The sequence below is a fragment of the Trematomus bernacchii genome, unplaced genomic scaffold (assembly GCF_902827165.1).
Source record: "Trematomus bernacchii unplaced genomic scaffold, fTreBer1.1, whole genome shotgun sequence".
In the NCBI taxonomy this organism is placed as follows: Eukaryota; Metazoa; Chordata; class Actinopteri; order Perciformes; family Nototheniidae; genus Trematomus; species Trematomus bernacchii.
This window is the reverse complement of record NW_022987531.1, coordinates 4,115,036-4,137,940: the sequence shown is the minus strand read 5'-3', so window position 1 is coordinate 4,137,940 and position 22,905 is coordinate 4,115,036. Positions and strand designations below refer to the sequence as shown.

Here is a 22,905-nt window from a genome sequence, read left to right as displayed (position 1 = left end):
CAAATGTGCCTTTGACAAATGAAATGAGTCAACATTTGTGATTTCCTTTGAAACAGCTGAGCTAATAGTTTCCTCTCTGCTTAAAGCAGCTGATGTGATGTTACCCAACAGACACATTTCCCAACTAGACAAATAATCGGGAAACGAAACAAATGACGGCAGCTTAACACTGAAAAGAATCAGACTAAATCTATTTTCAAATTTCTTCCTATTAAACAATAGATGAGTCCAATGTCCTCCGAATGGAGGTGCAGATCTTGCTATCCAGGCAGAATGGGAGAGAGGAGAGAATGCAGCTTTTTGGGGAACCGGTGCTCATGATCCAGGAAGTGACCATCCAATAAAGCCAGCCTCTCGTCTCCAGATATGCCAAGCTAACCACAATACTTCCTGTTCCTTTTTATTGGGAATCTTTGTTTCATTTCGTACTCATTTTCAATTTTTATGTTCTTGCTGGACTTAAAAAAGCCGATTGATGCTTCCCTCGCCAAGTTCTAGATAACCTGAAAGCCTGCAGCCATGCAGAGGCTGTGCTAAAACAGATCAGCTATTCAACTAAAATAACATTTTGGACCAGTTGCTAGAGGATTAAAAATATCTTGCTATGTGTATTTAGAGGCAGTGAACTGGTCAGGCAACACACATGGTCTTAAGTCTTGCATTCAAATGCCACTAAAACTTTTATTAAGGCTACATTGGTGTGAAAAACAACACTACTAAAAAACAGATGGACAATAAATGATGGAAACTGGGATCTGTGAAACTCTGTGATTTAATGCAGCTGAGTAAGGACTAGACAATATATCAATATTGTATGAAATGAAACTAGATTTTTCAATTTTCTCCATATCACCCAGAATTTTGTATGTCTCTTGTCTTTCTATCATGCTTTTATTAATTGTTTCCTGCAAGTGTTCCTCTTGAGAAACTGGTTAGTGAGAAGTGGGAAGAGCTTTGGCTTGGGATAGTTTGTCTTTTACACACATGAAACTTTAAGCTTGCAGAAGTGAGAACCCGTCATTACCTAAAAAAAGATAATACAGTAGAAGCGCCTGAAAACTCATCTCTGAACTTTCCTCAAAATGAATGTGTTGTTTCATGTGTGTCCTTGTAGCTTATTGACTCATTTGCCGTGGAAATTGGCACGTTGAAGAAGGAAATGGGGAAGAAGACTGAGCCTGCGGAAGGAGACCCGCAGACAGATACACTGCTTGGGTAAGCTCTTAGGGTGTGTGTGTGTGTGTGTGTGTGTGTGTGTGTGTGTGTGTGTGTGTGTGTGTGTGTGTGTGTGTGTGTGTGTGTGTGTGTGTGTGTGTGTGTGTGTGTGTGTGTGTGTGTGTGTGTGTGTGTGTGTGTGTGTGTGTGTGTGTGTGTGTGTGTGTGTGTGTGTGTGTGTGTGTGTGTGTGTGTGTGTGTGTGTGTGTGTGTGTGTGTGTGTGTGTGTGTGTGTGTGTGTGTGTGTGTGTGTGTGTGTGTGTGTGTGTGTGTGTGTCTAAGGTTGCACAATCATGGCCTAAATGATGTTTTGATTAATATTAGGCGCTTTCACACCGGAGTACTTTTCCCAGTATAGTTCTGATATAGTTCCGAAAATGTGCGTTCACACCAAAAAAATCCGGAACTAGAACTTAGTTCATGAGAACCTTTTCACCCCCTTTTCAGTCCCTGCTAGAGAACAGGTACTTTCATGGGAGAAAAAGGTTCCCATTTCTGATTGGCTGGGCGGATTGCAAACCACGCCCCGTAAAACTCCCAAAAAGTTTTGTGAAGCCGCCATTTTATTTTCCTCGCATTAGCATTATTAGCATTAGCATTAACCCAGCGCACAAACGCAGAGAGACTAACTTATGGCAACACAAAAGAAAACATGGGAGCGGTGGAGATGAGGAGGTGTCGGCGTTCTGGCGATTTACTCGGAAGGCTTCTTCTACTGAAGCCAGTCCCCAACTCCGGGGACTTCCGGCCGGGGACTTCGGGTGGCAGTATACGCCGTGAAGTTGTTTGCGGCCTGCCAGTTAACTAAAGAGTTCTGATTAACTAAGTTCTGATGAACTGTACGTCAAAGTATTGAGACGATCTATCCCAATTATTCAAAGGTTTTAAGGACAACGTGGGATGGGCTTTGACTTTCCTTTGAACTTATGTGCAACAATCTTCTCAGATGTGTTAAGGCTGCAAGAGGGGAAAAAGAATGTCGACCTAATTTCCAAACAACTCTTAAAAATCCAGTACTCTGTCATCTGCCCCGCCAAAGTACCTGCTTTGACATGTCTCCCACTAAGTGTGAAGAATCTCTGGCAATCTCTGGTACAAGCAAGGTTGAGAAAATTAAAACAAACCTTTTTCAAGTATGCAGCGGTCCAACCCTTTTTGAAAAAAACTTAAATTAAACCAGAGCCTGCCTAGTAACTACAGACCTATTTCTTATATTTAATTCCTTTTGAATGTTCAATTGCTGCCCCACCTACACCAAGAAAAACACCTTTGTCAGTCTTTTGTTCATACCATAGCACAGGGTCTGCCTTGCTGAAAGTGTAAAATGACATACTATTCTTGACTCTGGTGTCGGTGCCATCCTGATTGTGTTGATGGCACTTCCTTTAACTGGTTCACATCCTACTTAAAATATAGAAGCGTATCCGTCAACATTGGCAACTTTAATTTTCACCCAGCTGGTGTCCCACAAGGTTCCATCCTAGGTCCCGTTCTGTTCTCTGTATATGTTCGCCTTTGGATTAAACGTTTAAAAAATACAAAATGTTCCTTCCATTGCTATCCCAATTATACACAGCTTTATTTACTCCTGAGACTGAAAGACCAGTCCAATCTTATGAGTCTCATTAACTGCATGTGCTATTTCAACACAGTCCTGCTAAGTGATTAAATTAAGCCTTCATCTCTCTATTTAACAAATGAGGGTTATTTCTTAATTTTGTCTTCCCCAATTCAATAGCTTTTTTAGTTGAAAGTCTATTTCTGTTTTGGTACAGGAACATGCAATAATCCAGGTTCTCCTTCTTAGCAACTTGACTCTTAACATGTCTCCCCATTACTCAGTGTGGTGTTCATGTATGGTACATGAGCTACATTTTATAAAGCGTTTTTATCAATTATCAATTTGCCATGCCATCATGAGCAACATGGTGTTAATGTTTTTGGCCAAGGATACATCGACATCTCGACTGAAGGGGCTGGGATCGAACCCACGACCTACAGATTAAAATAGGAGTGCACTACGTTACAGCCAAAGTCGCCCAAAAGCATTCACTGTGCATGCCTGCCATGTCTTTTTCTCTATGTATTTTGGTGGAATTTGTGATTATCTGTAGTGTGTCCAAAAAATCGTAAAGTCTGTCACTAGCTTAAAGTAAATACAAAACGTAATGTTCTTGCTTTCTTTTACAGAGAAATTGCTGTTTTCCTTCCTAAAGTAAAGTCATTATTAATAGAGATAAATAGAAGTTAGTCTGATATACATTTGCTGCAATACTCAGTGGTGATATAAGTGCATTACAGAGATTGTATGATTCATATTTGTTTTATCTTTCAGACTGGGCGAAGAGGTGCGAGGTCTCTTCCTACAGACTTCCCCCTGCGCTGGGATCAGATCTGGGCTGGCTGGAGCCAGAGATTCGGGCTACGATTCCCTCCGTCGGCGTCTCACTGTTCTGGACAGACTGGTTCACACACACGCTGTGTGGCTGCAGCTGGGCCTCAGCCACCAGGAGGCCACAGACATCCTGCAGAGCCAACCCGCTGGGGTGAGAGAACAGCAGCCACTGTGACTCCTCTACCACACTGTTTACTTAAAGCTTTTACTTTGGTGTTAACGTTCATAGTTGTTGGAACAATGACTCAAAAAACGAGCTAGTATAATATAATATGATACAATAGTAACGGTATATTTTCCATCATTGACTGCTTTCTCTAACAATGACAAATTAACTATTAAAACAATTGATGGGATATAACATTATACTAAAGAGGCACTAATTATGCCTTTTCAGATTTTCACTTTCCGGTAGTGTGTTATATACATTTATGTGTATGTAAATGGTCTGCAAAAGCTAAAATCCCTGTGTTCTCTCCAGAGGGAGTTTCTCTCCCACACACTCCCCCCCCCCCTGCCTGAAACTCCTCTATTGGACTCCTTTGTTACCTCCCGTAACATAATGACATCGCTATGTAACACTCAATCTTCTATTGGCTAGCACTCCCCTCACATTGCATGTGATAGGCTAAGGGGCAGGACATTTCCGACACATCTCTAATGGCGCATTTCCATTGCAGCGCGTAGCTCGCTTTAAGCGTGCCGTGTCGTGCCGTCCCCTTTTTTGGTTGTGCTTCCACTAGGCCTCGTTCCGGCGCGGCACGGCGCGGGGCCACTTTTTCCCCTCTTTTCTGGCCCTAGAAAATTGTGGTTCTATCGGGGCCAACAAACAGGGCTGAGTCGGGCTGAGTATGCTAAACTAGAGAGAGGAGCGCTGGCAAGAGGGCTAGAACTACAACAAGATGGACATATTTGACCGTGATTTAATTGTAATACACGTTTCAAAATGATGCCGAAGTAACAACATACTGATACCGGTTAGTAAAAACCATGAATTAATGCTTTGTCAAGTCTGCAGACAGACGGCAGGCGAAAAACCTTTTAAAATTCGTGTTTTTCTAGATGGAGATTGGCTAAGCTAACGCAGTATATGCCCCGACCGTCCACACTCACAACAACGGCCTATACAGACATAAATACAGCAGCGACTGTATTCACCATGACACAGGCAGTCTGTGGTGTGTACTTGTTTAACTTTTGTCGAGTTTCTGAACATATATAAGGAGCTGTGAGCTCTGAGTGCTCACAGCTAACGGCTGTGTTGTGTTTCTGGATTTCTCATTGAAGATGACGTCACGGCTCCGCCTACACTGCGTTACTATAGTAACTACCCCAGTTCCTAAACTGTAATGGAAGCGCAGCATGAAGTGAGTCGGCCCTGTTAAGGCCCAACGCGGCCAAGCCGTACCGAGCCGTACCGAGTGTGGCCGAGGCCGACCGTGTAGTGGAAATGCGCCATTAGTTGTTAACCAATCACAACAGAGCCGGCCAGCTAACCGATCAGAGCAGACTGGGCTCTGGTTTCAGACAGAGGGTGAAAAAAGGTGCTGCAGCACAGGCAGTATGAGCAAAATAAAGAGCTTTTTGAACTTTAAAGCACGGAGACATGTCCCAGTAGAGACACTAAATACAAATATGAACCTGAAAATTAGCCTAATATGTATTTTTTAATCATTACAAAATATTTTAAATGCTATTAAATAATATATGTATTATTGTCATAGAAAAAGAAGGCTAATAATAGATTAAGCTATCAAATTAAATAATCGTTAACCCATTCCAACAACAGAGTTAATTTAAGTGATATACTGTAGGTTGGCCATTTTATCTAATAGAGGTAAAACATGGTCATCACATTGAATTAACTATTGCTAAATCCTGATTGGTGCGTGAAAGCAAATGAGACAACCTTTTAATAATTGAGCGCTATTCTCTTGAAAAGATAGTGGTAAGCCCAAGACAATAATCTCTTAAAAGACACTTGCGTCATCTAAACACATTGAATGACGCAGTTTCACTATATGTTTTGATGGATATTTCCTGTCCTGGTCTGCAGTCATTCGTGGTGAGGAAGTCCACCAGCCTGCAGAGGAAAGTAATATCCCTACGCATGAACAAAGACTCTGCGGTCACCATCAAAGACTTCCCTGTGAAGGAGAGCCAGTACAGTAAGCCTCTGTTTATTTCTTCTCTTTGTTTTTTTCTTGGCATGGAGCCGCCAATCAGGTGTCTTCTTCTTCTTGTGCTCGCACCAAATGCAGAGCGAATTTTAAATTGGACCACCGGATAATATATGTTTGTATGAAGCACACTGAAATTATTTCAGATCAGGGTAAATTGACTTTGTTTGTGTTAACCCACCACAAATCCTACAGTAAAACAACATATAAGAAAGTGTAATGGAACTAGAAAATGCATTTCCTGCAGAAAATGCGTGTGAATGCTGTAAACTGTGAACATTTGTTGCTGAATTTAGCAGAAAATGCAGAAAAAGCTGAATATTTGATTAGTTGAATGGTCTCTGTAGCTGCTTTTAGCTACAAAAACCAAGTAAGTGTGTTGCTGAACTTAGCGGAGAAATGCAGAAAAGTGAAATGATTTGAATCAAATTGTTACAGCTCAAATGCATTGCAATGACTTTGTTGGAAACTTGAAAGTGAAATGTTAAACTGGAAGAGTAGGAAAAATAGTGAAGAAGCTTAATATTTAAAAGAAAAGGTTTAAAAAAGGTATAAACAACAACATGAATAGCCTCAATGTCCTGAAATAGCTGAATAAGTTAATAGCTGAATGGTTTCTGCAGCTGAACGTAGGCTGAAGGAGTTAGATATTAAATGTAAGTAGTAGTGAATTAATGTTTACAAACACCTGTGTGTGTAAGCCCAGAGATCAAAGGTTACCATGGTGACAACGTTATCAAACACCTGTTTAAGTGAGCCCAGAGATCAATGGTTTCCATGGAGATGTGCTGTGAAAGGAGAGCCTTTCCATTTGTTCTGAATGAGAGATAAACCTCTTGCATTTCTAACTTTTGTTGAAAAAAAAATAATACAAACCTCCAGTGTTTGTGTGTGCGTGTACCAGTCTGTCTGTAGGCGTGTCTGCTCTGATTAGATGATGTCACTCAGGTTTGTGGCCCCAATCTGCCCAGCAAATTGTGGCACAGCATTCGCACTAATGAACAGATGTCATTGGAAATATCCCCCCTTACCAATGTGTATATACCCCTCAGTGGTGTTTGTGCTAAAATAAGTAAGACACCAAGTGGTGCTAATCTCGCCAGTCTTTTTGTAAGTCGACAAAGTTAGCATTGCAAAGGGCTCCCTCGACAACTTGTAATAGCATTAGGCCCCTGCTGAGTTAGTTTAGCTCCCCTCTCTTTCCCCTCTCCTTCTGGGTGCTGTACTATAGTCAAGTCTGGCTTACTGACTTGGCTGTGAGGATGCACAAAGTGAATAGTTGGCAAAAGAATCATAACCAATAAATAATTCTGGTCAACATGATGTTTTCTTTACATTCACCTTTCATCATCTATACAGTATTCTGGAGGCGTTGTTCCAGAGCTACAGGATTATCTTATCTAATGTGTCAGAGGCTTCAGAATACTATATCCCAACTACTGCCTACATGATCATTGCAATTATTATATCACTAAATCTTTATTCTTTGTCCTGTTTTATTTTCCGTTTCATGAATCACAGGGTATTTCCTAAAGCTGTGATCAAACTCATCACTGATGTGTCTTCTCCCTGTACCTGTATGTTCTGAAACTTTGGCACCAGACTGGAATTGCCAAGTGCTTATCTATTGAGATTATGTGCTGCTGGGAATCTCCGCCCACTGCAGCCTTTACTGTCATTTCTCTTGTTTGTTGACTATTGGTAAAGGTGTGGACTAAGGACGTCACTTTTATTACCTGAGGACAGTCATCCGTTCTTAATAAGTCAGCGTCACTTCCAACACATAATGTCACCCTCCATGCATTGACAGTAATTGTAGTCATTTAAACTGAAGCAGTTTGATTTGAGAAATGAACCAAAGGAAGCAAAGGAATACAAATGGTTAATAAAAATGTTCTGTGCTCCTGCAGCGTTCTCCCTGATGGGGTCAGGCCTGAGCTTTGCAGACCTTTTCCGTCTGGTGGCGTTCTGCTGCATCAGCAGGTGAGTTCATAACTCAGAATTACTCATGGTCACAGAAAGACATGCAAACCACACTGATGTGCACAATGTCTCATTTATAGGTCTAATACATAAATAACAAAAAAGGTGATTTAACATCATCCTTCTATGAGTCATTCAAACTGGTTTAGAAATCATAGAAACCCTCAGAGCTAGTCTCAGAATGATCACAAGTATCAAAGTAATCCAGTGATGGCTGTCGAACAGATATGGCTACAGTAATAACAGAAACGACATCTAGCTAAGGATACTTCTGATGGTGCCAATTCAATCAATGTATGCTTATAATGTCACATCAACATGGTTCTTATATCTGTGGGACACTCAGACTCTCCTCTACTCATTCAGATTCCATCTAAATACTGTTTCATTGGTGTATAACAGGGGTGTCCAAACTACGGCCCGGGGTCCAACTGCGGCCTACTGTCCATTTTGAATTGGCCGTCAGGAAATTGTAAAAGTATAATGGGATATGGCCCACACCTGAAACTTGTGCTTATCTTATATTGCACTTCTTAAATGTATATGTAAACATATATGACACAGTAGTATTTGCGTGTTAATGTGCCCAATTTTCGAATAAATTCAGTCAATTAAAGTAAAAAATAAATTGTTCTAAAAAAAACAGCCCAATAACTTATTTGCATATAGCAAGCTTGAAATATACTTTACTATTTCTCCTTATTATAAGCAATCTGAAGCTTTTTTTAAGAGATTAGCTGCCAACACTTTTTGTAACAAAATAAATAAAACCCGATGGAAAGCTGTGATGTAGGCTGTTTTCTCTCTTAAAGGATTTTAATTATCAAGAATAATTTATTTGATTGATTATGCGGCCCTGAAAACAGTTTGGACACCCCTGGTGTATAAAATAGGTCGCTAAATACAATACACAAAATACTTAATGTGAGTATATAGATGTATTAAATAAAATCTTAAAAGTCCTCATAATCACATGTTTCTACGGAAGAAGATTAAGGCCACGTCAGAAATGTTTTGAGATCTGAACAAAAGTGTGTGGGGGGGGGGGGGGTTCTGAGTTCTATCTCAAAAAGGAAAAGATTCACTTACATATTAATAGTATATAATATTCATAAATTATTAAAACACATACCCTAGGTTTATATAAATATGTATTTATTTGTATTCTAATATGGTGTCACAAAACTTAATTTCCCCCCGGGATTAATAAAGTATTTTTTGATTGATTTGAAAAAATCCTGTTCCGTATTTTTCAAAATACTCACACAGTTTATTTCCCAAGAGAATATATTAATGTTTTACAGTATAACTCGAGTATATGATGTGTTTTTGTGTAGGTTTTAAAGACACAAATCATAACAAAAGCAAAGAAGGAAGTAAAAAAAGTAACAACTTTAACCTTTATTAAAACAAGGAAGTACAGATGTATTTTTATATCACAAAGTAAAAATAGAAATGTGTGAGTAACTATTCGATAGAACATAACGCCACTGATGCCAGAGGGTTACTTGTGATTTAGTGTAATTTCAACAGGACATGCAATGAGCCTCTCGTGATTACGAAATTATTTTTGCAGGATTTGATTCCAACATTTTTGCTGGAGACACTTAGGTTCTTTTAGTACACTCACTTGTTTTGGAGCAGTGGCACATATTGAAATGTACGGCAGAGGATTCGGCCACATTTTAATTTAGATTTTTAGATGCGACAATAATGTTGACTTTAATCTGATCATTCTGAGAGAAAGTCAGGATTCTAAGAAAAATCTGAATCATTTTCTCGCATAATTCTGAGATGTAATAACAACTTTGACTTTTTTTCTCATAATTATAACTTAAATCTTACAATTCTGACTTTAGTCTCAGAACTAAAAATTAAATCACTTGTGGCCCTAAGCCTCATCTGTAACTCATTTCAATTCAAACTTTTTCAGAACACACAACCCACACAAAACTGTTCTATAGTGCTGCTAGGGGTAAAATAAAAAGGTTTAAATCACTCTCTGCTTTAATATCTCCATTCATATTACTTTCATTGATTCCTTAATATATTCAAATTTGACCCTTATTTCACACGTATGTCTTTTTCTTCGCCTTGTCATTTCCTTAATAGCTCCAGTATATAATAGTTAGGTGGTAAAGAGATTATATCCTTTACAAATCTGTCAGGTGAAATGCTTTGGCTTCCCTTGCCTCAGGCCTTTGGAAAGCTTGTAAAAGTTCCACAGGGAGGAAAGCAGCAGGGACACATGTCACCCTCCAGCTGTGTGGTTAAAGTCACTCAACACACCCAGGTTCAACCTCTCTTCCAATGAAGTGACTCACACACTTTTTGGATTAGGGTGTCAGCCCCGCCGTCTTTCTCCTGAATTTCCTTTCGTCTGTTTACCAGCTCTTTCTCCCTTTCACTCAATCTTTTCTCTTAGGGACGTGTTGCCGTTCACTCTGAAGCTCCCAGAAGTCATCGCTTCAGCCAAAACATCTGCTGACCTCGAGGAGGTTGCTAAACTTGGAGCAGGTTTGTTCTCTTATTTAAATGTATTAGTGCATTAGTGGATGTGCTCCTGTTGCTGCAGCTTGGGTTATGAATGTTGTGCACGTTTTCACGCTAGCAATACTACAGTCTATGCATCACGAGTGCAAAAGATCCCAGCTTTGATGAATTCTGGACTCGGAACCAGTCTCTGAGAGCCCTGAGAACTTGGGTGATTTGTTCTGCTCTTTAAGTTTTAGTCAGGACTCAGGCGGCAGCGTTCTGAATGAGTTGTCACATTTTTTAAATATGCTGTTGCAGTTATCATGAATATGTAAGACACATGCATGAACGAGTTTCTCTAGCTCTTGTTGAGACACGAGTCTTTTCAGTCCGGCTATGTTTTATTGGTTGTAGTATGCTGATTTTGTAATAATATGGGTGTTGAATTGTAGGTCATAGTCCAGAACTACACCAAGATTCTGATTGGCTGATGCTTTAAACATAATTGGTGTAATTATTTATGATTTTGCAACAGTTGATTTGTATAGTTCCCTCAGCCTCTTTTCAGAAAAGCCTCTATTCAGCAAAAGAGTCTTTAACTCCACCCAACATCTGTTGTGTGTAAACATTGTTGATTTTTATCTTTTTTATTCCCCGAGGCATGGCACTCATAAAGTCCATTTCAACCCCCCCCCCCCCCCTCATGTAGCACAGTCATGCCAGTTAATCCTTGAAAACACAGGGGGGCTGTGTTTTCAAGGATTAACTGGCATGACTGTGTTAAATGAGTCACCCCCAAGGGTAACACAGTCTCACTCCCTGATAGTCCAATAGCGACGCTTGGTCAGGGTCCTTTGGCGTGCAGTTGTGACGCGCCGAGTCTCCTTCAGCTTCATAAACGGACGCAAAGAGCTTTCAACTGATTGCCATTCATTCCAATTAGTAGTGCTGTTTGACGCTCGGCGTAAACTTCGCGCACTGCCACTCCAACATCCAATCACAGAGCTTGAGGACTAATCACGGGGGTTTGTCAAGCAAAGCGCATGCATGGTGTGGTCTCAAACGATAGCTGAGGATTATGGGTAGTGTAGTGTCTTCGGCCATCCTAAACTCCGATACAAATATTTGTTTCTCAGAGTCGAAGGGGAAAAACACAAAACCATTGCACACAATTTAAACTAATCAATGTTGTGTAATTAACAAGGATAAACTGGTGTTTTTGAGTTGATGAGTAGTGCAGATATCACTGTAAAATCAATCGACAGTAAAGAGAATACTTACTTCCGGGTGTAAAATTCTCCGTTATCCAATGGGAATGGACGCTCACATTGCCTTTAACTGCCGCCGACATGGACCGATGCGGTGCTTCCCTGAGCGTCAAATACTGCCGCCGATGGGAATACATTGCAATCAGTTGAAAGCTCTTTGCGTCCGTTTATGAAGCTGAAGGAGACTCGGCACGTCACAACTGCACGCCAAAGGACCCTGACCAAGCGTCGCTATTGGACTATCAGGGAGTGAGACTGTGTTGCCAAGGGACAAAAACCCATGCCCAGATTAGTGCTGCTCAGCTGGGCTGAGCTCGGTTTAAATGCACTTCAGTGGAATTATCTTTCAGCCCACTTCCCTTTTCACAGCCCACCCAGATTGACCTTTTTGCCCCTTTAGCCTCGCGTGCTGTGACTCAGCTCTGAGCTTGCATGTATAGGTCTACATCCTACACCTCTATTCTCTTCCTGTCTTGTGTTGTTCAGTCTCTCTTTCATTCATAAAAGGCTTCTTGTTTAGTGAGTCGGCACAATGGTGCTTTTTGTGTCTATGAAGGTGCTTCAGCAGCAGTGAATAGTGGCGGTTGTGACGTACATACGGGCATCATCAATGGCTGGGAAAGATCAGAAAAGAGTGCTGTTGACTCATGTGGCTCTCCACCTGTAAGGGGAGTTTGGATTAGGAGGCAGTTTATTATCTTTTGTGAGGCATTTTAAAGGCGTGTCTTTTGTTAATAACCCACCATGGTGAAAAAGTAGCTCCTTCCCCGAAACTAACCTTTATTCAGTGGTGGAATGTAAAGTACATAAGGACATTGCTTTTATTTTATTTCGTATATAATTTGAGGGAATTGTAATTTACCTGATTATTTGCAAGTTGTGATACTTGTGATACCCGGCTACATTTTAAAGGCCAGTATTGTACTTTTTACTCTACTACATGTATTTGAAAGCATCAGTTACGTATAACATTATATATTCAGATTAATAGAGAATACATTTTTTTTGTTGATAAATACATACAATTTCCATACATATAGGTTAAACGGTTAAACTATGCAGCAGCAGTATACAAAGTAATACAATTAGCTCCCATTTAAGAAGCTGTGATATACAGTATATTATTATGTTATGGGCCATTACGCATTATGAGTACTTTGAGTGAAAACATTCGCTGTCATTTGACCTGTATTCACATAAATAAATAAAGAATACTGTGCATTTGTTTAACTACAAGGAGCACAATAACAAAGGTCAGTCTGGCAAACATCATTAGCTTCATCATTTAGCTGTGATAAGTGTTTCCCACAGACATACATGTATTGACTGACAGTGTCTGATTTTCCTTCTCTCTGTGGAGGCATGAAGCCATAAATCTTTCTTTACCGTCCTTTTTGCTAAGTGACAGTAAAGAACATTTTAATTTTGGATATTCTTTTGGTTTGACGTGCAATTCACGACACAGCAGCTTTTAGGCATGATACAACTACTTTTTCCACTTGCTGCCAATTCTTAGTTTTCACTGGAAACGGGGCAGGCCCGTCATTGCACCAGGCAGTGACGTAGCCCTGCTCTCTTCAATAGATGACAGGCACTGTCTATAATTGCTGCAACATGAACAAAAGAATAATCATTTAAACGCTGGTAAGTAGACCTTGATATGAGAAAAATAAATACATTGAATTGTTGACTATGTGACTTGTTGATGAGGATGTCTGCAGAATGAATACACACCACTGTATTCATGGCTTTGTTTCTGCTGTTGCTCATCACTAAACTGCATGAAAGCAGTACTATATTTAGCAACTTGTCAGTGCCACATTTTCAAAGACAATCTACTATTTCAATCACATACAGTATAATCATTGGTGGAAGAAGTATTCAGATACTCTATTACAAATAAATGTCCTGCATTCAAAATCTTATTTAAGTAAAAGCACCTAAGTAATTCTGCAGAGAAAATCGCCTCCATATATGAGATATTATTATATACGTATAACATTTTTAGATAATGTGGTTGCATCAGGTAGAATTGTACTCTTCTACACAAAGTTCTGTAACGAAAAATGATTGACTTTGAATAATTTATTTGATAATTATTTGTTGTAGCTTGCACAGTTAGTCCACTGGTAGCTCTGAAAAGTAGCTAAAGAACTTTCATAAATGTAGTGGCGTAAAATACATTATTTCCCTATAATTGTAGTAAAAGTATAAAGCAGCATTCAATTGAAATTAGGGATGCTCCGATCGCCAATTTTGGGGCCGATCGCCGGAATCAGTATCGGCCGATACCGATCGCCGATCCGATCGAGTGGGCGGGGCCTATGGGGATCTTCCATTTAAAGTGATGTTTAAAACTCAGTTAATGGGGCTCATTCACTGGAGCTTCCACAAACAACAACCAACATAATTATTACATTCAAATGATGTACGTTATTCAAGTTTACATTCACTTTGGATAATAACACGGGAGAAATGAGCGGAAGCGCTCTCTTTTCCTCTCTCCCTCTCTCTCTCCCCCTCTCTCTCTCTCCTGACAGCCTGTCAGTATCTCATGCAGCTCACTGATCCAGTAATGAGTGACACGACAGTGAAGAATAAATATATGTATAACTAGTTTAGCTTGTTCCAGAGGTAGATAAAATAGCTAAGTGTGTTAGCTGCAGGATTTCTGCTTCACACACGTTGCATACCGCTATTTTATTGTCATTTTCGGACACCTTAAAATACTGCCAGACTGGTGAAGCCATTTAAGCGAGCTTGTTTTGCCGCGCACAGAGAAAAGTGTAGTGTATTTTACGTCATCCTTTTACGTCATGCGATCGGCTCTCGCGATCGGTATTTTTAGAGAGCACCGATCGATCGGTAGAGAGTGAGTATCGGCCGATATCGATCGGAGCATCCCTAATTGAAATACTTAAAAGTGAAGTACTTAGTCATTTACCACCACTGCATATATTAGTATCCAGTATTTTCATAATACCTTTACATATCCTTACATAACAAGATATTAAACTTGACAGCTGTCAATAGGGAACAATCTGCAACGTTAAACTGACATGCCAAGCCTCTCAGCTATCGTTTCCAACCTTTGAGATGAGACTTTTATCATATCAAATGTAATGGCGGGGTAAAGGGCATGCAGTGTGGTAATCAAGATAAAGCTACTTTCAACATTAGCATGCAGCAAGTATATGTTGGTTTGATGATCTCCCTTTTTTACTGTAAATTTTACATAAGCCTGGTCAGTAATATTAAAATAATGCCAACTGAAGCATGAAGCAAAGTGAATGACTTCATGTCTTGTCTTGTATAAGCTCTGTCTATTATTGGCTGCAGTTCAGCTGTCATGCAAATGTGTTCGAGTTTCCCGTAACTTAACCTTGACTTTCCCAGATCTCGATCAACCCAGCCAAACCACATTCATTCAAGTGTATGAGTGTGTGTTTGAACAGCAGCTCATTACATCACTTTGGTATGCTAAACAGATGAATCAAAGTAATTACACAAAACTAGGTGTGTAAAGAAAACATTATGAAATAGATTTATTAAAAAGGATTACCTAGTATCCAGATGTATTCATTGTCCAGACAATTAGATTATACATGCATGGACTAAATGCATGTTCTGTTTGTCTGACAGAGGAGATGACAGGCAGTAGAATCTCCCTAGCTGGATTCGAACCCGGGTCCTCCGCACAGTGACCTCATCCCTCAACCTCATGGCCGGCTCTGTTGTGATTGGTCAACTGCTTAGAGATGTCCCGCCCCTTAGCAAATCACCACAATGTGTTGGATAGTAGAAATGCGAGTGTTGTCACTATGTTATGGAAGTAAACAAAGGAGTTCAAGGGAGGGGGTTTCAGGCAGAGTGTGTGGGGGAGAAACTCAGGGATTTTAGCCTTTGCAGATTTACATGCACAAAACATATAATACACACTACAGAAAAGGGAAAACCCCCAAAAACATTATAGGGCCTTTTTTGAATCCTTCGACATAATGTTAAAAAACAGTATCATAATCAGATCATGTCATCCTGTAAAAGGGAGACGATAGTAAGAGTAAACAAAAGTAGTTTATAAGGACAGTAAACATGTTTTGGTTTGTCAGACAGAGTGCGAGTGAGAGAACGAGAGACATCAACATGACACCAGCTGAAAGGGAGGGATTGAGGGAGGGAGGGAGGCGGGATCACTGAGCTAACAGCCTGCCCACACACACATTAACAGGAGTGAGTCATAACACAGATTGAACGTGAGTGAGCCAGAGAAGCCAGTCGAGTTTCAGCTTGTGTAGACACTCTCACTTCAACAGGATCAGAACTGTACAGAGAAGTTTTCCTGAGGTGAAATCAACAGCTCCTCTGTGTGCGGTCACAGTAAGTATTGTTGCTCTGCTCTCTGCTGTCACTGTGTGAAGGAGCTGCTCTGAGTCTGGTACTAGTTTTCCTCAAGCGGTATTGTTCCCCTCTGATTGTGTCTGTCTTGTTTTGCTCTGTCTGGTACGGCTTGGACTCTAAAGGTTTCAAATATTCTTGTGTTACAGTAGTTCAGTGCTATTTGACTCTTTCTCCCAGACAGGCTGAGCCTCGTTCTGCAAAAGTAAACAGCAGTGATTTTGCACAGAGCAGCATTTAGAGGTTTTTTGTGGTTTTAAATTGCAGGGCTTTTATTGAGTCATTGGGAGTGGATGAGTGGGCAAATTATAGTTGGCAAGTTAAGTTTATTTTGCTGCCGCTCACTGTAGTATAATGTCACATGTATGAGAATGTTAATATTTATATCTGCCAATTGTATGATTGGGATGTTCTTTTTTTATGTTTTTAATTAGCCTTGTCTAGAAACCTAGAAACACTATTCTACACATTTGTATCATGATTTGTAACCTATTCCAATGTGTCATGCACTTTTCCTGACAAACAAATACATACATACATTTAGTATGTATATGTAAAACTTGATTTGCGTCTATGCGATTATCAGGTTACACATAGAATCAGGGGACAAAAGGGACCGTTTGCTTGTTGATATGGGTATTATGGCTAATACTCTACTTGGACTGTATTAGACTACAGAAAAAGACTACAATCATTTTGTTTCTTAAGGCTAAGCAAACCAAAAAAAGATGCCTAATCAGCTGAATGTACTATACAGTCCAGATAATGGTTAGTTACCGATAAATGTGCTTTTACATCTCCAATTTGTTTGCCTTCAATAGTGAGGGGAATTCATGCTTTTTAAAATGATCCTTGTTCTACTGAAAATAACTGGAATAGCTGTCTACAGAAAAGGAGGTCAGATAATGTTTTCAGTTGTAAGTCAGCATCGTTGGGTCTGAAGAGTTTTAACATTTTTACATTCTGGAGATGCAGAGTTAAAAAAAGTGATCTTAACAAAACTTTGCAGTAAATGTAGCACTTAAGCTGCGTTCACAAGATAGGTGGTAACAGGTCTGTGCTGACATTGCCTTTGTGTTCCTATGGAGGGGTCTGTGCCGGCCCACTAGGATATTTTATTGTCGCCGAGCGCTACAATCAAAGTTCAAATTACTTAATCTTTGACCTCGTTTAACGCCGACTATCAAAGCCCAACCATTCAGATGTCAGCTGTATGTAGCGCCACAAGCTAGCAGGGGAGGTAACCATATAAGCAAAACTTCACTAGCTGTTTTCAAGGCGAGGCCCAATCTTGAGGTGATCAAAGAGCAAATTGCACATCTCGTGAATGCATCTTTTCAGGTTGTACCCTACCCTGTCCAAACAATTTACACAGCGTGTTTTTCTCACTCTTTCACATAGGCTTCTGGGATTCTCAGTTGTGCCACAGGAGTAAGGACTCAGTCTTTTTGTCAGGAATAGCTGCTCCCTCTTTCCAGACACCGGTCTCCTTGGCGACCACCCCAGGGCGCCCTCGACTTCGAACTCGCACCCCTTCAGAGCTTGATTGTAGCCAGTCCAACGGAGCACTTTGCTTTATCAACCCCCTCTTCATCAAGGTTCACCAACCAGATGGTGACGACAGCACAACTTCACGTCCCTCTGGTACAGCAAAGGAAAACCAGAGGGAGGAACCCGTTAGCGACAGCCTAGAAACCAACAACAAGGACCCTCAACATCATCCTCAGGTCTCAGATCAGGCAGGTCAAAGCAACCCTCAGAGTCTTGATAGGAACCCAAAGCTTCAGGACCATAACAGCCCAACCAGCAGCAGCATTCAGAAACTAAGTAAGCCACGGTCCCCACCTCCACGTCCACCCCCACCTCAAATTGTGTCGCAAATACGCAGTATGCCAGAAAAGATCGCCTGGATCAACTTCCCGAAGGGGAAGGGGGAAGAGAAGGGCAGCAGCCTCTTTTCCCGTCTGGGCTCTTCCCTCAGCATCAGCCCCTCGTCCTCCCCTCCCAAGAGACTCAGCATCAGCTCCCCCATTTCCATCCCCCGGCCCTCCCTGCCCATGTCTCTGCAGTCTCTTTCCTGCTCCCCACGTCAGGCTAAGGCCTCACCGTCGTCTAGCCATGAGGAGGCCCAATGCCACTTGGCGCTGGAGGACCAGACCATTGAGAAGGCCGTCATCAGGGCCAGACTCTCTCAGCGTAATGCTAACAGAAACCCCCCCCAGGACTCCAGCAGTCCTCCAGACCCTTCAACAACAAGCAAGCAGGCAGATGTGCCAGGAGCAGAAGAAGAAGAAGAAGAAGCAGGCGAGGAATGCAGCGGGGGCGGCCAGCGTCTGAGCGACATGAGCCTTTCCACCGATTCCTCAGACTCTCTGGACTTCTCTCAGTCTTCAGTCTTTTTCCTTCCTCCTCTGCATGATCCCAGTCCCCCCACCATGGCTGACTTTGACACCCACCTCCCCCTCTCCATCCCACCTTCCCACCTGCCTTACTCCAGCATGGAGGAGGATGACGATGATGACGAAGACGAGGATGAAGAGGAGCATGACTATGGTGTCAGTCTTGAGAGCGACCAGGACCAAGACCAGGACTTGACCATGGTGCCACCAGGCCACCGCATGAGGCGCCGCCCCAGTGTCAGCGCTTTGGTCCTGCAGAGGGCCCTGCGAGGGCATCTTCGCAAGATGAGTGGAGTGTTCAACTCTCTGCTGACCCCCGAGAAGAGGGCCATCCGCAGGGTGGTGGAACTATCAAGGGATAAGAGCTCGTACTTCGGCTGCCTGGTGCAGGACTACCTGAGCTACATGAGCGAGGGTGCGGGCACCCAGGCCTGGCAGGGCTACGCCTCCGGACTGGAGCTGCTGCAGACTCTTCGTCAGTTCATCACTCAGATGAAGAGCTACCTGAGACAGAGCTCCGAGTTGGAGCCACCAATCGAGAGTCTCATTCCCGAAGACCAGATCGGTGAGTCCCAAATAATTCATCTTTTCATGATGTTTTTTTGCTGTTTTGTCTGTTTTATATTCATAGGAAGTGTGAATGATTGATGTTCTTGTGGAAAATATGAACACAATGACAATGTCAGAGAAAGCTTGCTGATATAGCAATTTCACTTCACTATTTGAGCAGTGACTTCATCGGAAAACTTGTCCTCGCGTGTTTGCGCCTGGATGTGTTCCTGTGTTTTTATGCATGCAATAGCTTTTTCTTTTTAAATATCCATCCTTTATTGCATCTAACAATACCATGACAACAACATGAAAGGGGGACCAGACACAACTGCATAGAAACATACCAGCACACACACACACACCTGCCGGAAGAGCGGTCTGAATCATTGAGGCCAAGACTCAGAGGCTGGCCGGAGCAGCATGTAAACAGAGAGCACAAAGAGGGTTTTATCTCAGGACCACTGGGGGTGTTCAACAACCCGTTTCTACTGGCCCGGCTCACATAGTTTAGCACAAGGCTATAATTATGTTATTGTTAAACCTTAACTGGGCGTCTTTGTTGCTTTGGGAGATTATTCTGTAATTTGTAATGCATTTATAAGCAGTTAACTGAACATATTACCAGTACACTGTAGTATGCAACAGTATAGCGATGCCTGTTTTGCAAGGCAAGAACATTGCCTTATTACGGTCTATAAATACTTTGTTCTGCACCACCATTTCTGGCTGCTAACAGCTCATGTTAACACTGCCTTGACTTGATTGGATTGACACTTACAGATAATAACACACAAGTTGAAAATGATAAAGAGAGATTTCAACTTTTATTTTTGAATTACCAATATTAATAGTAAAGGTTCTAAAGGAAAAGGGGAAATATATTCATGTTTGTATGTCGCGTGCCGTGGCTTGCCTGTTTTCCAAAAGGCCTATTTCTTTCAGGAATGACTGAATTAGAACTGCTGCGGTTTCAGTTCTTGGAATAGTTGCGCAACATTTTGTTGTGGCAGCTTCAGGGAGTGTTTTCTGATGAACTCAAAGACTAGCCGATCCAGATGTGTTTGGGTGACGTTCTGCTAATCTTTACAATCTCTGTCTTACCTCAACTAAACATCTTTTAAATGTACTCTCCAATTAAAGTGATAGAATTTGAGGCAGGACCTCTTTACTTTGTAGTCCTTGGACACTCTTTCTGTGTTTATTTTTCCCTTTCCCTCTTTCTCCTCATCCATTCTCCCACTCGCTATGACAGTTAATGCTTTCATTCATATGGGTATTTTCACACTCACTATCATCTCTTATAATACTTCCTTGTATACCAGTAAAAGCATCCATCATTAGCACATTTATCCGTAGGATACACACAAAGAGAAAAACAAATGTGCAAATTCACAGTATATTCATGATGTTGTTTTCCATGTTTAGTGCTCACTCAGCAACCCAACCATGTATGTGCTTAGGTTCAGGATGTTTAGGGGGGTGGGGGTGGGGGGGGGGGGGGGGGGGGGGCAGAATAGAGTTCCTTGTTTTCCATTCATCCAGCACTGCTAGACTCTCCACGGCCAGATAGCCTGAGACGGCTCCATGTCAGGAAGCTCTGTTTGTGGTGCTTCACAAAGTGTCCATGAAAGCATCAACAGCTGGATCGCTCTTAAGGAAGGATCTGTCAATGAACTTTGAACCCTAATCAAAAGAATAGATGGTGATTATGATCCATGTTCCTTTTTACCAAGCTTTTCTTCATCAGGCTCTTTGCTTTAAAAAAAAAAATGGGGCATTTGAGTCTTTACCGCACCAATGGACCGATCATCCACTGCTTTCTTCCGTCAACAACAAAAGCTCGTTATAATAAATGGCTAGGAAGAATATAAAAAAAAAATGTTTAAGCAAAAAGCCACATGGAAACTGGCAGAAGATCATGCTTATCATGAAATTATTTAAGTTTGTTTGTCTCCAAACACTCACCGAATACATCCAATTGCATTTCCCAGGGATATTCACTCTATTTTCTCAGATGAGTGAATATGCTAACGAGTTAAGCTTTACAATAGTAATGTCCCCAAACAAAGTTGTGACATAACGCAAACTACATAAATTACATAACGTTTATTTGCCACAGGAACTCTCTGTTGGAGAGGCAGGAATCTCTCTTACTTAGAAATCTGATGACTTATTTTCGCGCTATTCCCAAAGTGTTGCTTGCTCTCACTCAACTACTGAATATGTTTGTAGTATTACCTGGCCATTTACTCATGCTGGCAATAAAACAAGCCTTGGTATTTATCTCAAACAATACAATTGATTTTCTTTGATATGGCTGAAAACTAAGGTGATTTGTCTGTAGCCTTCCTGTATCCTATAGAAATATAATCTGCAGTTGTCCCATTTCGAATTAAACAGTAGGTATGGAGAGCACATGTGGTCAAATATATATATTATTGCACAAATAGCAGGATTCTCATTTGTCGGCCAGCATTCCTCTCTTGCTATATGTTATCTAACAGTTAACATTTATAAGTGATACATAATAGCTCTTCCTCTTGACTGGAATAAGCAATTGGTCCATTTCATGCAGTTGAAGGGTACAACCTAATGAAACACCAAGCTCACTCTTTTATGGGTGAACGCAGTGAGCCTGAGGAAAAAGAAACCTGGGTAATCAAAGACATTATCTCTGACGGGGCTTTAAGTTTGCTTCTTAAACACACCACATTGTATTCTGCTGTATTTGCAGATCTCTTGAATCAAAGAGCCTCCTACTCAAAACCAAGGAGTTACTTCCTCTTCTTCTTTGTTGGTTTTTCAGAGGCATTCATGTCTACTACGTATGGATAAATAATGAAACTCCATTCTCCAAAACCCCCTATTCCAACTAACATATAGTAATAATGAAGGGGAAAAGAAACCACATAAACGAGAGGCCGGATGTGGCTATACCCTGGAAGGAAGTTCCTGTTTTCCATGTTGGTTTCCTGCAGTAGAACCATAGTCACCTTGTTTTTGATGGGGATCTTATCAATGATGTTGATCTTCTAGGCGGTAGTAAGGCCTTCAACGTAGAGCCTAACCCTAACCCTAGAGATGCAGTATCAGTAGGCCTTAGCATTTAGCAGCATCCCTCCAGAAGATGTTGAAAGACTCAAGCATCCTTTGCTACTTTTCCTTATCAATGCAAGGACCTAAATGGGTGCAAAGGCTATTTTAGGATGTACCTTATCGAAGCAGGAAGTGAGCAAACTGTGTATCAGGAGAGGTCCTTGGTTCAATGACAGCTCGGACCGAGACTCCTCTCTTTCTCATTACTACAGGCTACTCCTAAAGACAGTCCTATAGTCTACATGCCTTTGCCATTCTATGTGGTATAGCATTTATTTATTTATTTAGTTTTTTTTGTTTGATTGAATGAAAAGGGTCACTTTATTTGTTTTACATTTATTTTAATATTTTTTGTTTATTGACTTAGTTCATTACCAGCTGCACTTCACTCATACAGTAATACAAACTCATGTTTTTACATAAAACACAAAAGAGAAACAAAAGACAAAACCAAAAAATATATATAAATAAAGAATAAAATCAAAATAATGGAAATAAAAACACAAATATATTGAAAGATACATTAAACAGGGTTCTTACGGTCATTAAAAACCTGGAAAAGTCATGGAAATTCAAAATGCAAATTCCAGGCCCTGGAAAATGTATGGAAAACAATATTTTCCCCAAAGTTTTGGAAAAGTCATGGAAATTTTACTAAAGTTGCATCAAATATAATTGATATTTTATCTAATCGCCAAAATAGTAATACTATAATGATAATAAATACTGTATCGTATAGTAATGAAACGTAAAATGGCATTTAACTGTCGAGGTATTTTGCTGGTGAGAGATTTCAGTTGCTTTAGCCTGTAGAAGCTAGTAAGCCTATTTGATTTGTTTTAGATAGGCACAACATGTTTCATATGCAGACCTTATTTTCCTGTTCCATGTTAAAATAAACCATTTTCAGTGGTACCGCTGAGAAAGAGTCATTTGTTTGGTCATGG

At 40.8% G+C, this 22,905-nt stretch overlaps 1 protein-coding gene across 1 annotated transcript in view; it reads left to right on the top strand.

The window, feature by feature from the left end:
- Positions 1-22,905, top strand: part of rin2 (Ras and Rab interactor 2) — a 39,736-nt gene that overhangs the window by 9,544 nt on the left and 7,287 nt on the right. Inside the window, exons 3-8 of the mRNA XM_034122128.1 lie at positions 1,115-1,215; positions 3,551-3,761; positions 5,667-5,778; positions 7,701-7,773; positions 10,199-10,290; positions 17,313-18,875. Coding sequence (XP_033978019.1) covers positions 1,115-1,215; positions 3,551-3,761; positions 5,667-5,778; positions 7,701-7,773; positions 10,199-10,290; positions 17,313-18,875 — 2,152 coding nt within the window. The remainder of the gene's footprint in view (positions 1-1,114; positions 1,216-3,550; positions 3,762-5,666; positions 5,779-7,700; positions 7,774-10,198; positions 10,291-17,312; positions 18,876-22,905) is intronic.